Source organism: Vanellus vanellus (assembly GCF_965231255.1).
Source record: "Vanellus vanellus genome assembly, chromosome: 2".
In the NCBI taxonomy this organism is placed as follows: Eukaryota; Metazoa; Chordata; class Aves; order Charadriiformes; family Charadriidae; genus Vanellus; species Vanellus vanellus.
In genome coordinates, this window is record NC_138906.1 from 450,579 (window position 1) to 466,452 (window position 15,874).

Consider the following 15,874-nt stretch of genomic DNA (forward strand, 5'->3'; position numbering starts at 1 on the left):
GATCACCGACGCCTCTACTTCTCACCTTGGCCAAACTTCAGCAGAGGCGAGAGCCCAGCACTGCCCAAGACTGGAGGGTCTCTGCACAGAAACCAGACACGCTCCATCAGGAGCTCTAGGAAACCTCCTGAAAGGGGATGACAAGATCAGCTACTCACGGACCAACTGCCAAAAACTAACCACGCTTGAATTTCTCCTGCTGGGTCCTCACCAGGTGAAGTCCCTGCACTCCAGCCCAGGCACAGAAGGGAAGCACAAGCAACGGTCCCAGCCCTGCACCGAACACAGAGGCAGCTCCCGGGACAGGGTCTGCAGGACGTCACTGCCCGGAGCAACGGTCAGGTGCAGAACTGCCACCAAACTGTGAAACGCCCCGCTGGCAGAGATCGTGAGAGCTACAACTTCATGTAGCTGAAGGAAGACCAAACAAGCCAAGGGAAGAGCAAGCCACCAAGGACTAAACACCACGCAGGAACCACACTGAGCTCCAGAAGACCCACCAATGTCTGTCAAAACACTGGGAGAAAGCATCCCTTAAACAGGCGCTGGTTCCTCCACTCCTGCCCCAACATTTGACTTCAGGATATTTAGTAAACGGACCTTTGCTGTAAGCCTTGCACAAGCTCAGAATCAGCAAAACACAGGTCTGTTTTGCCTTCCCCCCAGCCCTGAGCACATGTATCTCCTCCTCACATCCACACGGTCGCACCGTGAGCCCAGTGAGCAACTGAGAGCTGATGCAGCCAAAGCCCAGTGCAAAGCTCAGTTTCCACCAGAGCAGTTCCCTGACCCAGCTCACGGTGCAGCAACAACCGAGGGCAGGCAAGGAGCTGCCAGGTGGGACGAGCCCGCCGCCCCTTCTACCAGCAACCCCGCTTGTGTTGGATTCAGGTAATTGCAAAGCCACAGCCACAGAAATCTCCGATGCTCTCACTGAGGCCACATCCAAACCCCGTTATTTCCCTGCGGCATACCTCCACGTCCCCATCTGTTCCTCTTTAGCCACAACATCAGAGTTCTTGCCCCCACAGCGCCAGAAACCTTCTCTCCTCTCACCATGGCACCTGCAACTTCATCCCACTCAGTCTTCAGCTACAAAGATCATCCTCCAGTCTTCCTGCTCCGGCTTCATCGTCTCTCTCAGCTCCTGTCAACCACAGTATCACACAATTTCTGATTTTCTGACTCTTCCACAAGACCTTGATCTTGAGTTGTAAGCTCTACAAGGCGAGAACTGCATCTGGCAAAGGTGGCTCCAGATGACTGTTGCCGTAGTATAAAACTTCATAAAAATAGGAGATGTGCTTGTCCAAGGTTGCTACAGGCCTCCTCTGGCCGTGCGTCTGCTCTGCCCATCATTCCCATGGGACCAGGGTCTCCCCTCGCACCAGAACCTGCCCCAGGCCTCCCCCCAGGCAGACCCTTCTGCTCATGCCGGGCATCGGCTCCGGGAGACCTTGAGCAGCGTCAGCCCTGCCGGCTCCTCGGCCAGGAGAGGACATGTGCTGCGTTAGAGGGCCAAGGGCTTTTCCGTGCTGGCACATACGATGGCTCGAGAAGCACTTCCACGTCCCCTCAGGAGTCTCTGCCCCGAGACCCCAGCACCCCCACCCAAACAAACCAGAACGTGCCATCGGAACGTCTGCCCCATCTCCCATTTCTGTGTTCTTTTAACCACCTTTGCACTTTGTTCCCAGCAAAGCTCCAGACTATGGTGACGGAGGAGCCCGTCCCGGTCCGGCAGGCAGAAGGGGCAGAAGACATGCAGCCGCCCGGGATGCCCGGCCCCAGCCCCAGGAGCGAGGATGCGCTGACAGCTCCTGAGTTCGCTGCTCTTGGAGGAGCCGGAGCACCGCTCCCCACACCGCACCCCGCCACCCTCCCCTGTGGTTTCCAAGCCTTGGGGAACGTACGGGCACACACAAACAGGGCAATTCTGCAGAGGTCATGGAATTAGCAGGAAAAAGCTAGCTAAGCAGAACGCTCGCCTTCCCAAAGGGTGTAATTTACTTGAGGCTGATTCAGCTGAGCAAGGACACGGCGGCGAAGCCTGCGCCCGTCCTGGCAGCACCGGGGCCCCCAGAGCCGAGGCAGGATGCCGGGAGGGCTCCGGGGAGCTTCGCTGTCACCGTCCTCAAGAAGATACTGCATCAATGGCAACTCCCGCCTCGGATTGCACTTTGTGAATCACAGCATCCAGAACCCTTTTCAAAAGACACTGGAAAAGGATGCAGAACAGAGCTGTGAAACTTGTGCTGGAACTGACTAAAATGACAAGGTTCAGCCAGTTTAACTCATCAGAAAAAAAAAAAGAGACAGAAAAGTGACCTCATTAATTGGTACAAGCGGCTTTCAACACAAAAATACCCAGTATCAAAGAACTACTTACTCTTAGAGAGAAACGCAAAAAAGATAAAAGAGATCCAGGATCTTGGAGATGCCTATTGAAAAAGTGATGCTAATTATTAACAGTGAGATGCCTAATAACGGAGAAGAACTCCTAAAGTAGCAAGGCCCTAGGCTGTAAGCATATCTCAAAGATATGCCTTAACCAGATGTCTGCTATTTAGCTGGGTGGGAAAAGGCTAAAATCCCGGGATGAAAGGGTTCATACCAAGTGACCCAACGGTTCTTTGCAGCCTGAAGCCCTGGGAAACAGCTGGGGCCTGGCACGATGCAACGTCAACGCTCAAAGGCAATTCCTGCCCAGCTAAAGCCAGATGCGGAGCCACGGGTAAGCACCAGTCTGCTATCGGCAGATCCTTCTCCGGGGCTTTTTTCATCCTGAGCCTCAGCCAGAGAAGCAACAGCTGAATAATGTAGAGGAAAGCTTTTCCACACTAATCCTGCTTCTTAAAATGCAGAAGGGAACCAAAACAAGTTTAGAAGTGGGCTGGAGGGGTGTGAAAGGCCAATAAAGGGAAAAATGCATGCTCCGGGTAAAACTCTGACCACGCTCATTCAAACAGAGAGATTCTTGCTCCTGCTACCTGGCCACCGAGTCCCCTCACCACTTCCTCCAAACTTTTCCCGAGAGCTGAGATTTTAGGTGGGCTGCAAGACGTATGCCCGACAGCCAACGTCACGAAACAATTCATAGAATGGTTTGGGTTGGAAGGCTCCTTGAAGATCACCTAGTTCCAACCCCCTGCCCGGGGCAGGGACACCCCCCCCCAGCCCAGGTTGCTCCCAGCCCCAGCCAACCTGGCCTTGAACACCTCCAGAGATGGGGCAGCCACAGCTTCTCGGGGCACCCTGCGCCCACCACCATCAGACTAAAGAATTTCTTCCTAATATCTAATCTAAACCTCCCCTCTTCCAGTTTAAAGCCATTCCCCCTCGTCCTATCATTTGACAAAAGCTCTGTTGAAGGATCTCACCTACTTCTCCTCATCCACCCGCCACCTCCTCCCTCCTGGCCCTCGTTACTCTGCGCCCACAGAAGACCTCTGTGCAACCACCTTCCCAGCCCCGCACCGCGATCCTCCTTCCACATCTCCATCTTCCTGGCTCGCTGCCTCCTGTCTGTCAGCGCATCCACGCTGCCCCACGCAACTCGCAGGCCCCGTCCTGCGTGTCCCGCGGGTAATTCCCGTCGGCGTCGCTCTCCCTGCCTAGAACCCGCGTTTTGGTCACTTCTGAAAATTCACTTCTATGAAAGAAATTAAGTGCTGTGTAATTACTGTTCTAATTATGAATTCTATTAATATAATTCTGTCTATAGTCTGTTCCAGAGTAACATAGTTAGAGGTCACATTTATTACAAGCAGGGGTTGTTCCAACCTCAGAACTAAAGTTGCGTATCATTTTGCTTCATGCATATATCAAATCCTTTATAGCTCAGCAGCTTGCAGCAGCCTCTTGAAATTTGGCAAGGAAACAAGCCTGGGATGAGGGAAACGCTTTTTGCTAGCCCCCTGAAAATCTGTCCAAATTTGGCGGTTAGAAACTCCTGAAAACCACCGGGCCCTGCCTGTGATTCAGCCGAGGCTGGCGACCAGCCAGGCCCACCGCCTTCCCCGGCCCCGGTGCCCAGCAGCTCCCTCCTGCCACAGCCTCTCAACCACGCGCCGGCTGCAAGGAGACCAAAATAACGCCGATTTCCCCTTCCTCCCACAGCGACACTCTCAACACCACCTCCGTTCAGGCCAGGGCAGGTGACCGGCGAGCAGCCGCAGGCTCCATCCACACGCGGTTTTCACCCCATCGTTGACTCCAAACTCTTCTCGTCCCCCCTTGGGAGAAGGCTCCTTCCCGCGCCGGCCGGCCGACCGGGGCTCCCGGCTGCAGCAGCCGACTCAGCGCCTGCTTCACTGCCCTCCCCGGCAACGCCGCCCGCAGCACCAGCCCCAAAACCACAAGGTTTCTGTACAACACACCCTGCGCTGATGCCTGCCCTCCTCCCGCCAGCACTGCTCGGGAGGTGAAAACCCGCACTGAAGCAACGGCAACCATTGCTCCGGCCAGAGGGTGGACGGCGCGGGCACGGCGCTACCGCTGCGGAAAGGAGCCAGCCCCTGCCTTTGTCCCTCTGAAAAACGGCGGGATTGCCTGCAGAAGAAGAATCTGGTAAGAGGACGTGAGTGAGTCTTGCAATATCCAGCACTCAGCGTTAGGAAGTTGGATTTGGGATTCCACTGGTAAGTCCCACAACGGATTCCAGGACCAGAAGCAGTTGTTAATGGTCACAGAATCTGATCTTCGCATCAAGAACACAAACAAACCAACAAACAAAACCCTCTTTGCGCAATTTCTGTATCAAGCCCAAAACACACAGTTTAGATGCATATTCCCTTCCAGACTCAGGCACTTAGAGAAATGATAACATCTCCAGCAGAATTCTTTCAGTGGTTAATTACCCCCACCATTAATTCAGTCTCTCACATATGCTTGGTAACGTATTGCATGTAACTGCATAATCACAGCGCGCTTGTCACCAGGATCACGATTTAACCCAGTGCCTGGCAGGTAAGCAGGGGAATGAAGCCAAGATAAGGAAATCTGTGGGATTCCAAATCCGTAGCTGGAGAGAAAGGCAGGAGGAGGCGGGGAAGGACCAGAAGAGACAGGACAGGTCTGTGGTCAGAGCAGGCAAAGCCCCCGAGGAGACGCAGCCTCCAGCCCCGTCATACAGCCCCGCGTGACGCCGAGCAAGCCGCACCGTGGCTGCCTGCTCGTGCCGCTGGTCACTCTTCACACCTCAACTTCAGGTTAGAGGAGACAGCTGCCAGCCGGCTTCGGGAAGCCCTGACCGTTTGCAGCTGCCTGCGAAAGCATTTTGTTTTCACACCTTCCCTTGAGCAGCAGGAGAAAACACGCGCCGCGAGCGAAGTTGCTAAGAGACGCACCTAAACGCCAACGTGCTCACCATCAGCTTACACATGTTCCCACAGCGCAGGACAGGGCGCGGGCGGGCAGCGGCAGGCGAGGACGGAGAGCGGCCGGGGAGGGACACGCGCACCCAACAGCCATGGGAGCAGCTCCGCATCCCCGTGGGGAGGGAAACACAGTGCGAGGCGCAGGGACATGGGGAGCCCAGGAGGGTTGGGCCACCCACACGCTGCGTGCGGAGGTGGCCCCGAGAGCAGCTCGGGAGCGATGCCCTGGTTTTGTACAGCACTATTTCAGTTGGTAGTTTCTCTGTCCCACAACACAGGAATCACAAGCAGGATCAGACCGCGTCATCACCGTTACCAGTCCCTCAGGTCTTCCACTGCAGCTGGCATCAGGGGCATGAGGAAGAGCTGCAGAAACCCCATGGGAATGAACGTGAGAAGGTCTTCCCCCACCAGGGCCATCCTGACCTCCCCCGCTGGGGAAGGGCTGGAGACACCCCGGGCTGAGGCACCGCCATGGCCTGCGCCAACATTGTGTATCCCCACTGATCACCGGTACCAATCCCTTCCCTCTTCACCTCATTAAATACCATTAATTCAACAGCTTTCTGTGGCACGAGACCTCACAGGGCAGTCACAGAAACGGAAAAAAGCCCCTCATTTATTGGTTTTGTATTTGCCCCATTCTGATCCCATTGAGCATCCTTTGTCCTCACGCTGCAAGGCAGATGAAACAAATTCTTGAATTTATATCCCCTCAACCATGCAATCTTTTAGACTTTTCTTGCAGTCCCTCTCGCTTTTCTTCTTTCCAAAGAAACCACCCCAGAGACTGCAGGAGGACGCAAGCATCTCGAGAAGAGCCCCAGGGAGGCTGCGTGGCCCAGACCACCACCCCCGGGCAGTGTCACCCGCCGCGGAGGCCGGTGCTGCATGATCCCTGCCTGCACCCACGGCAGTGGGGCCACCGCGCTCCAAACCGGTGTCACCTGCAGCAACATTTCTGACCCGAGTTAGCGGGACGCGACCTGAGAACGCTGCCAAAAATCCAGCAGAGACAAGAGGAACCGTGGCAGGGAAATAGCAACGAGCCCCCACACCTCACCCGGACCGGGTGGCCCTCGTGGCCCCACGGCTTTCTTTGCTCAAGGGCAAAGCCGGTTTGGGGCAACCAGAGGGACCCCCCGGCTGGGCCACGGCGAGCCGCCCCCAGCCTAACGCCGGGAACCCTCCGCGTCCGTCCTGCGCTCGGCTCCCTCAGCCGGTCCCTCGCCAGGTCCCGGGGCCGACACCGCAGTTTTCTGCATTTGTAATTTTAGCAGGTTTCGGCTCACCGCGTGCCCCCCGCGCTCCCCTGCCCACCGCTGCCAGGGGCAGACGGGCTCTCCCCGGGGCCGCGGCTCCCGCCGGGGACGAAGAAGGCCACCGTCCCCGGGCCCTGCGCAGGCCGCCGGGCCGCGACCACCGGCGGGACAGGCCGCGGCGCCGGGCCGACCCCCCCGGGGCAGGGCCGGCTGCGGAGCGACCCCCCCCCCCCCCCCCCGGCCCGCCTCCCCCTTCCGGTGCCTGCAGCCCCGGGACCGATCCCAGCTGGGCCCCCCTCCCGCCCCGCCGCCGCTCCCGGCCCCGGGGGGCGCCGCGCCCCGCAGGCCCCGGCCCGCCTGTCCGCAGGCCCGGCCCCGCCGCGGGGGAGGAGGGGGGGTCCCACCGGGCAGCGCGGCCGGCGCCGACCCGGCCGGAGGAGCGGGCGAGGCCGCGGCCCCCGGCGGGCACCGGGTGCAGGTGCAGCGGCCGGCGGGGACAAAGGGTGGCGGCGCGGCCCGGTTCGGCGCGGCGGGGCCCGGTTCGGCCCGGTGCGGCGCGGCCGCCTCACCCTCGATGGAGATGACGTGCTCGCGGATCTGGCTCTGCAGCGCCAGGTCCTCCACGCGCTCGATGAGGTCGTAGATGGCGTAGATGTTGGGGTGCACCGACTCGAAGCGGCCGATCTCCGCCCGGATGGCCGCCGAGTTGGACAGCCCGAACTGCGGCGGCGGCGGCCCGCCGGGCTGCGGGCCCGAGGGACCGGGCACCGGCACCGGCACCGGCCCGCCCGGCGCCGCCAGGCTCTGCTGCTGCGGGCTCTGACCGGGCCCGCCCTGGAAGTTCATGGCGGCGGCGGCAGCGGCGGCGGCGGGGCGGGGGGCGCGGGGCGGGGGGGCGGTCAGCGGCGCGGGGCCGCCGGCAGCCGCTGCATGGCCGCGCTCTGCGGGTCCGCCGCGCTGCGGGCTCGGCCGCCCCCGCCCCGCGTCACGCGCCGCCCCCGCCCCGCGTCACGGCGGCGGCGGCAGCACCGGGACCGGCCCCGGGGCGGGGCGGGGCGGGGGCGAGGCCGGACGCGCGCGCGGCCCCCGCGCGTGTCGTGGCCCCCGTGTCCCGTCCCCCCCCCCCCCCGGCGGCGATCGGCCCCGCGTCCCGCCCGCCGCGTGCTGCCCGCCGCCCCCCGCCGCGGGGACACCGCGCCCCGCCGTCCCCCGCCCCGCCGCGGCCCCCTCCCGCCCCGCGGGGGAGTGCCGCCGTTACCGGGGCCATGGATGGGGCTGTGACACGCGGAAGGCCACCGCCCGCCGCCCCTCTCCGGTCACCCCCTGCCCGCGGGGCCCCGCCGCGGTCACCCCACTCGCGCCCGGTGACGGCGCCGCCCGCGGGGACCATCCCGGGGGATGCTCGGGGACCACGGGACACGCGGGCGGGCGGCGGTGGGTGCCCCTGACGAAGCGGCGGCGGCTGCGCTGGCGGGGCTCACCGGCGCGCGGCCATCGGGCTGCTCCGGTTGCGGCAGGGCCCATAGAGCCCACCCCGGTGGGGCCCACCCCGGCAAACGGCCTGCGAGGGGTCACCGGCAGAGCCGGAAGGTTCCGGCAGGCCACAGCGCCGGCAGCACTGCCAGAGCCTGCAGGCAGGGCCAGAGCCAGCTGAGCCAGGAGGGCGATGGAAACGAGAGAGCGTCTTCCAAAACACTGAGAAGGGAAGAACACAGCATCGTGCAGTTAAATGAGGAAGTATAATTAGGGAGACAAAGACGCAAAGCTGAAAAATGGCCCAAGACCCCAACGAATTTCTCCCTCGGTCCCTCTGGCACCAAAGCCCCGCCGGGCAGCCATGCCCCGCTGCCCAGGGGGCTCAGGGGGCGGCTGGGGCGGGCTCCCACCCACCGCCCTTCCTGGAGGTGATGGTGGGAAGGGTTGGAGGAGGAGGAAGAAGAAGAGCATCTCTGGAGGGTTTCCAAGCAGAGGGCTCAGGACTCCTCTGGGACACGCGCAGCCGTTGCCGGGGGTGCAGGTGGGAGAAACACATCTGTGCCCTCCTCCTCGCCCTCCTCTGGCCTGCCGGTGTTCCTCGAGAGCGCCGTCCCTGCTGCCTGCGCTGTGAGAAGGGCTTTATTAGAGAATAACTTTTACAAGGGGGTTGTTGAAAGCTTTTGGAAAACCCACGTCTATGACAGCTGGATCAGCCTCACCCGTGCGCTCGCCGACGCTCTCCGAGGCCTCTTCATGGGTTTGTGAGTCACAAGTTCGCTCTGCAAAGGCCGGGCTGGCTCTTCCCGAACATGCCAGCTGTGACCGCGGCTGCGCCTGCTCCGGCTGCGGTCGCTGCCCGTGGAGCGCGCAGGCAGGCTGCACGCCCTGGGCTGCGTTGCCGTGCCGTGCCCGGAGCCTGCTCTGGGGACGGTGGTTTTTCATTCGTGTCTCTCCGTCCCGGTTCCCGGCAGCGAGCTGAAGGGGTGGACTGCAGGCAAGACCGGGCCGTCAGGGTCCCCTGCCCCAACCCCTCCGGAGGGGCGGGATGGGGTCTCTGCCCCCGCCAGCCTGTCCCACAGCACCGAGCCCGGTTTCTGCGTCCCCTCCCAGGGACACTCTGGCCTGAGAGGTTTCCCTGGTGCATTGGCCGTATCACGCACCTTCGCGCCCAGTACCGCCAGAGTGGTCGGGTTCCTTTCTCTAGAAAGCTGCTTTGGTACCACGTGCCAAGGGTTTTCCAGTCCACCTACGTTGGAAGCGATGGAGCAGTCCGGCAAGGTTGCCTTGCAGGCATCTCCCAGTTCCTCCAGTGCTGAGAACGTTTATTTCGTCATCTCTGAATGAGAAAACCACTTTGATGGTTTTCTGTCCAAAATGACCGCCTTGGGGCCTCTCTCTCGGTCTCCTGCCTCCTCGGAGGAGAGGGCCAGTGGAAGGCTGTGGGTCCGGGATGTCTCTGAAACGCGTGTGTGGTGCTGCACCGTCACCCGTGAAGGCTCCTGGGCAGGCAGTGACGCTTTCGTTAAGTCCACCTGGAGCGCGTGGGCTATCGCAGCCTGGGGAATTTCCAGAGGTCCAGGGGGAGATTTCTGTATTTCTGTAATGTCTGTGGAGCCCACACAGCAGGGTTAGTCTTTTTTTAATAAATATACGTACGTGCATACACACACGTGTATATGTTTCAATATTTTCCCTTTCTTAGAGAAGGAACAAAAAAAAAAAAGAAAAAAAAATGCATTGCTTTCTGCTTTCCTCCTTATCTCTGTGCACCAGCAGAGCACCGAAAGCGAACGCTCTCCAATGCCGGGTGACAAATGAAACCTCAAAAGATGAGCCCGAGCGGCCACATCCATCCCGCAGCCCGCGGGCACCAGCGGGTCTGTTTGCAAAGCCCCCGGGGCGCTGCTCACCCCAACACTGCTGCCCTCGGAGGCGCATCGGGGCTCCAGCCCAACCCCCGCTGCGGGTCACACCCGGACCCTCCGTCTGCCTTTGGCTGGTGGGGGCAGGACCCGCAGTGAGCCCGGGGCGGGATGCTCCGGGGGGGACGGGTGCTGCTGTGATCCGTGAGTGGTCCTCCTGCAATTAGCCGTCATAACAGGATTGCAATCGATCCGGACAAATAGGTGATGATCCTGGCCAATAACACGCTGATGCAGCACTTCGGAAGGCTTAATTTCCTTCAACAGGGGAAGGTCAAGGAAAATCGCTGGAAAGGAAAGATTAGACTAAAAAACATGAATTTAAATGCAAACCCTAAGCAGAATCTCTTGGATGACCAAGACAGAATTGGAAACTCGTCTCGAAAGGACTGGCCTCAGAAGTGTGGTTTCGGGCCGCCTGGAGTGATGGACGGGTCTCGGGCAGCGTTTCCCTCCGCTCGTGGCAGTGGCAGTGGAGGAGGGGCTGTTCTGCGATGGCCGCACTGCTGAGGTCAGCAGAACCTCTCCGCCCAAGACACGGCCTCACATCAAATTTATTTTCTTGCAGCTTTGCACCATCGTTTCCCCAATTAAATTTAAATGTCAAAGGTAACACCCACGGGCTCTTTTTCCGAGCGTGGCATCCGTCTGGTGCCACCGCTCCCCGACCCGCAGCTGCCCCGTACCCGGCGCCAGTGGAGTTATGGGACGCACCGACACGAGGGCACTGCGGCATCCCGGTCTGTGACATCTCACCCGGTGCCCTCGGCGGTGAGACCAGGAACTTTTTTTGGCTGAAGCACAGAGGACCTTTGGCTGCAGCAGGAATTCCCCGGAGGGGTCTGGGAGAGACCTGCAGCACCAGGAGGCAGAACGGACCATCACCCCCCAGCACTGCGCTGCTCCGGGACGTGTGCTGCTCTCGGCCGTCTCTTGAGCAAAGCGCGGGGAAGAGGGGGTCTGGAGTCTCGTCAGCCTTCCCCCAGCGCAGCAGCTGCCCCAGGAAAAGCCACGCTCCCTCCTCACACCCTGCCTGCCCGCGCTCTGCCCGCACCCCCGCGGCGCCCGTACCCGCCGGCTCTGGGCACAGACCCCTGAGGTGGGGTCGGGCACCGACCGCCGTACGGCACTACTGCCCTCTGGCACCACAGGAACGTCAGTTAATCCTAACGAACGTTTTTAACTGATCTTAAATTCTTCAGTCTCCTGTGAATACACCCCGAAATTGAGGTTCATTCTTTTTGCAAGTGACTTAACCGGCACGTGTGTCCGTGCCCCACTGCTGCCCAGCCAGACCCTTCGCTCTGGCGATGCTGCCGCTAATCCCACATTGCTCTTCCTTCCGTTTGGGAGTCTCTTGCCTGTGGTTGTTGCACTTGTCACCAGTGAGAGCTGATTTCCCGGCTCCAGGCGAGGGGGAACCTCACCGCCCTTTGCTGCTGAGGCACCAGAGCCGCCTTCTCTCCCCAGAAAGGTGTTTGGGCACCGTAATCAAATCCCTCCTCAACCCCCCTCTGATGCCATCGCAAGGCTTAGAAAGACCCAAGTAAGGTGTTTTCTCCCAACCTCAGATAATTTTCATGTTTCTTTTCTGAATACTCTCAGACGTCGTAATAACTCTCCAAAGTGCAGAACTCCACACGCCGTTTCCCAGCACCGGTCTCACCTCTGCCCAGTGCCGCAGCACGGCCCCAGCGCTGTCCCCGCGTCACCCGCACCGCCGCCTTGCCCTGCGTCTGGGGGGGGTCCCTGCCTATCTGTGACCCTGGTCTGTGATTTTAACTGCAGGTCATCCACATATTTTCAACACCCGTGTTTCCTTGCTGCTTTTAGACCACTGAGTAAGATGCTGAACGCCACCAGCACCAGCAGAGATCTTTCAGAGACCTTTCTGGGAACACACTCAGCCAAAAAAGAAATTCCTCATGATGAACACATTTTAAATTCATCAGTTGGGCTTTTAGAATCATTTAATAGTTCTTTATTAGCACTGTACACAGATAAGCTTTTAAATCAAAATATCCCATGGCACAAAGTCATTTTTCTCACCAAAGCGGAGCGTGTCACGTCTGCACTTACCTTTTCAGCACAGTCTTCAAAAACCAAAGAGGGGGTTGTTTGAGGGGACCGTTCCCAGGAGGTGGGCGCTTGGAGGAACGCAGACGGAATAGTCCCTGCAAAGCAAAACGGTGCGTTCTTGATTACAAATTGGAGATAGAATTGCCGAAAGAGGAAACGAACCACCCCAGAGCAGTCGCCAAGGCGGCTGGGCACCAAACGGCGCTCGGTACCGGGAGCACCGTTGTGCCATGGGAAGCGCCATGGCCGAGCTGCCACCCAGTGTCCCACGGTACCTGTGAGGCAAAGTCCGGCTGCGGGTCCCGGCCCCACGCTGCCGGGGCTGCTTGGGCACGCCGAGGCCCCCCCTCCCACCGCAGCAGGATGTGCCCCCACGGTGCTGCCCTGAGTTCTCCAGGTGCTCAGTGCAGAGGAGCGAGTGGGACCCTTCCCCTTCCCCTTCCCCTTCCCCTTCCCCTTCCCCTTCCCCTTCCCCTTCCCCTTCCCCTTCCCCTTCCCCTTCCCCTTCCCCTTCCCCTTCCCCTTCCCCTTCCCCTTCCCCTGCCCGCCGCAGGGCTCCCGGCACATGCTGCTGGTGGCCGTGGCAGCCACACTCTGCCCTGGCTGAGGCCGCTTTCCCACCCGCTCTCCAGCTGCTGCACGTCTCCACGAACCAGTGGTGACGCTGACGGCACAGCTCCGTCACCTGAGCGCGCCCCGGCACTTCTGGGAGCCTGCAAATCCCAAACTCCGCACAAAACAGCCCGCGCACCGACAGCGCTTCGCCCGACCCACCCACCGCACAACAGCGTCGGCCCCGTGGCCACCATCGCCCCGCGGGCGGGCTGGGGGCTGCCCCGGGCTGCGGGGGAAGCGGCGACGGCCGTGCAGGCACGAAGGTGCCCGGCAGCATCTGTCTGCCGCGAGGAAACAGTGTGGGTGGGCGACACGGCCCCGCAGCTCCCGGGCTGCAACTCCTGCACGGCCATTGCTGCTTCCCGAGGAGCACCGGCGGCGGCGGGCACGTCGCCTGCTGCGTGGAAACAAGCCCACCACCCTGCCTCTTCCAGCCCAGAGGAGGAACGTCCAACCCTTCTCCCGCTCCCCCGCGTCGCCGCCCGCATGGCGCGGGGCCGGGCAGGGACGCTGCTGCTGGCGGCTCTCTTGTCCGTAACGCGTTCCCGCACCTTCTTCCGCTGCCCTCGGCAGGACCCGACTGGCTTTGCTCCTGCTGCCTCTCGCGTCCCCTGCCTTTTTCCACTTACGAAGTCTCATTTACCGCAATTTCTGTTTCCTAGCGGCTCCGTTCACTGCGCGTCGCTTTGTGTCCCGAGTTCCTAAGGAAACAAGTTACAGATACTGCAGTGGGGATAATCCAAGCGTCTGCCTCTAATGAAGCTCTAACGAGCCTCCGAGGCGCATCGGGGGGAGTTCGCACAGCGACTCCACGGGGGCCCAAATCCTCTGCCCTCCCGACAGCGCTGGCCGCCCCCCGAGGCTGGTCCCTGCGGCGCTGGGGAGCCCCACTCAAGGGTGGCTCTGTGGGATCTGTTCATGCCAAATTCAGGCTCCACCGAAGAACGGCGGCAACGGAGCAGCCGGCACGGCGGGGGCAGCCACGGCGGTCTGCAGTCGCCATCGCGGTGTGGACGTGCGTGGAGACGGGCGCTCAGCACTGCGGTGCCGGGGAGATGCTGCCACACATCCTCGGGCCTCATCCAGCCCACAGCAACATCCCGGTCTTGTGCAACTGCTCGTTAGTGCTCGCCTTCCAGACGTGTCGTTTACGTTATCAGCACCCGCAGCGGCCGCAGGGGCACCGTCAGCACGGACGCCCGGTCCCACGCTTCTGCCCGAGGGAGCCCTCTCCCGCACGCCACGAGCAGCCACGTCACCTGCCCGGCCGCAGAAATCGCCCGGTCTCACCGCCACCGACGCGTTAACCCCCCCTCTCCCCCCGGACCCCTGACACAGCTCAAACGGGCTCCTCGTCACCCTCCCATACGGATCACGGCTGTTGCTGCCCGGCCCCAGTGCCCGGTCCTGGGGGGCTCGGCTGACCCCCCTGCGGCATTAACCGCAGCCCCCGGGTCCGACCCAGTGCCGGGAGATGGGAGAGAAACAGCACGAGTGGCGTCTGTGTCCCCTCGGCCACCGTGAGCGGCGGGCAGCTCCCCAGCCCCCAGCAACCTCCCGCCGGGCCCAGGGACGCTCAGTGCCGGCACTGTGAGCCCTGCCGAGACCGGCACAGCCAGTGCGGCACGAAGAGCGACCGGTGTGCCAACAGAGCTAACATGGCAGGTACCAGCATCACGCCCGTACATCCATTTTCATTCATACTCACACACCATTTTCCACGTCCTTATGCCCCGAGCAGATTTCGCGTCACACCGAGGAACTCTTTGGGTCATTAGCGTTTAAGCTCTTTTATTCATTTACAGTGTTTTGCAACAACCCTGAAAGTGAAGGGATTGGCAAAAAGAGCATTTTACACTCGAAGGAACGGGCTGAGTAGAGAGCGGCGTTGCCCAGCGAAAAGCGAATGGATTCCGCCCAGGGCGGGCGGGCGGGCAGAGCCCTGGCAGCGCCTGGCCTGTCGCGACCCGTCGTGAGAAGCTGTGACTCGTCACGGGGATGACTGATAAACCCCCGGGTTATAGAAACTACAGCCCACAGGGATGTGTCACCCCGCAGCGAGCCCCGCTCCCCGGGCAGTGACACCCCCTGTCCCAGAGCTGCTCCTGGTGTCCCCCCCCGACGGTGTCACCCCCGGCCAGGGGCTGCGGCTCCCTGGGACGGCCCCGGGGGGGTGAGGAGAGGGGGGTCCCTAATCCGGGTCCCCCCCTGCCGCTGCGGCCCTGTGCTCCCCTGGGCGGGTGGAGATGGGTCGGGTCGGGCTGCGCTGCTGGACGGGGGGTGTTATTTGGGCTGTCCCCCCACGGCCTCTCCGTGGGCATTGCGGGGGGGTTGTCATGCAACAGCAGAATCAAACTTCCTTCAAACACCCATCGTCTGCCATAGCTGAAGCGTTTCCCCCAGCAGTGCCGCAGGCCCCGACGCCAAAAGCTTTGTCCCAGCGTGCGGAGGGACTGCAAATGCACGGGACAGGAGGGTTTCCTCGTCAGAGTCCAGGCTGCCCCTGGGGCCGTGCCCGCGCTCGGCCCTCTCGCCGGGGCACGGGGCGGCAGCTGGAGCCAGGACGGAGCAAGACCTCTGCTGTGTCAGCGATGCGCTGCTTCCCACCACCCTGGGTGCGCTTCCCACCCTGACCCCAGGCCAGGCGAGGGGGGGCTGCGTGCAGGGGAAGGTGCCCGGCGGGCGGTTGCCGGCACCCCGGCAGCAGAAGCAGCAGAAGCCACAGACTGGGGAGACACTGCTCCTCCCCGGGAGCGTTCACACTTGTCCCCGCGAGGCAGAGCCTGCGCCACCCGCCCTTCCTCACCCGGCAGAGGTGCCATTGCTATTTTGAGGCTGTGACTGCAGCTTAGGAAACTAGTTAAACTTCAAAGTTCCTCGTGGTGTTTTCTGCTTGTTTTGAATAAAGCAGCCGAGGACAGAGCAGCCGAACGCGAGCCCCGGCCCAAATAGGAGCTGTCTGCAGGAGTGGAATTGCTGCACTCCCGGGGAGGAGCAGCGCCGGGAGCAGCGCAGGAGAGGCAGCCCAACCAGCGTTCCCGTGGTGGAGATGACACTGAACCAAGAGACGTTGACGGCTGAAGCCGGGGCCGGAGATCAGGGCAGGAGAAGGCAAGGCGGGAGGCCGTGGGGGCAGGGTGGG

At 61.4% G+C, this 15,874-nt stretch overlaps 1 protein-coding gene across 2 annotated transcripts in view; it reads right to left on the reverse strand.

Moving 5' to 3' along the window:
- Positions 1-7,486, reverse strand: part of AGAP3 (ArfGAP with GTPase domain, ankyrin repeat and PH domain 3) — a gene marked incomplete at both ends in the record, with an annotated part of 153,037 nt that extends 145,551 nt beyond the window's left edge. For both annotated transcript variants that reach the window (XM_082479178.1, XM_082479177.1), the window contains one exon: positions 7,210-7,486. In XM_082479178.1, the coding sequence (XP_082335304.1) occupies positions 7,210-7,486 (277 nt within the window). The remainder of the gene's footprint in view (positions 1-7,209) is intronic.
- Positions 7,487-15,874: the final 8,388 nt, after the last annotated feature.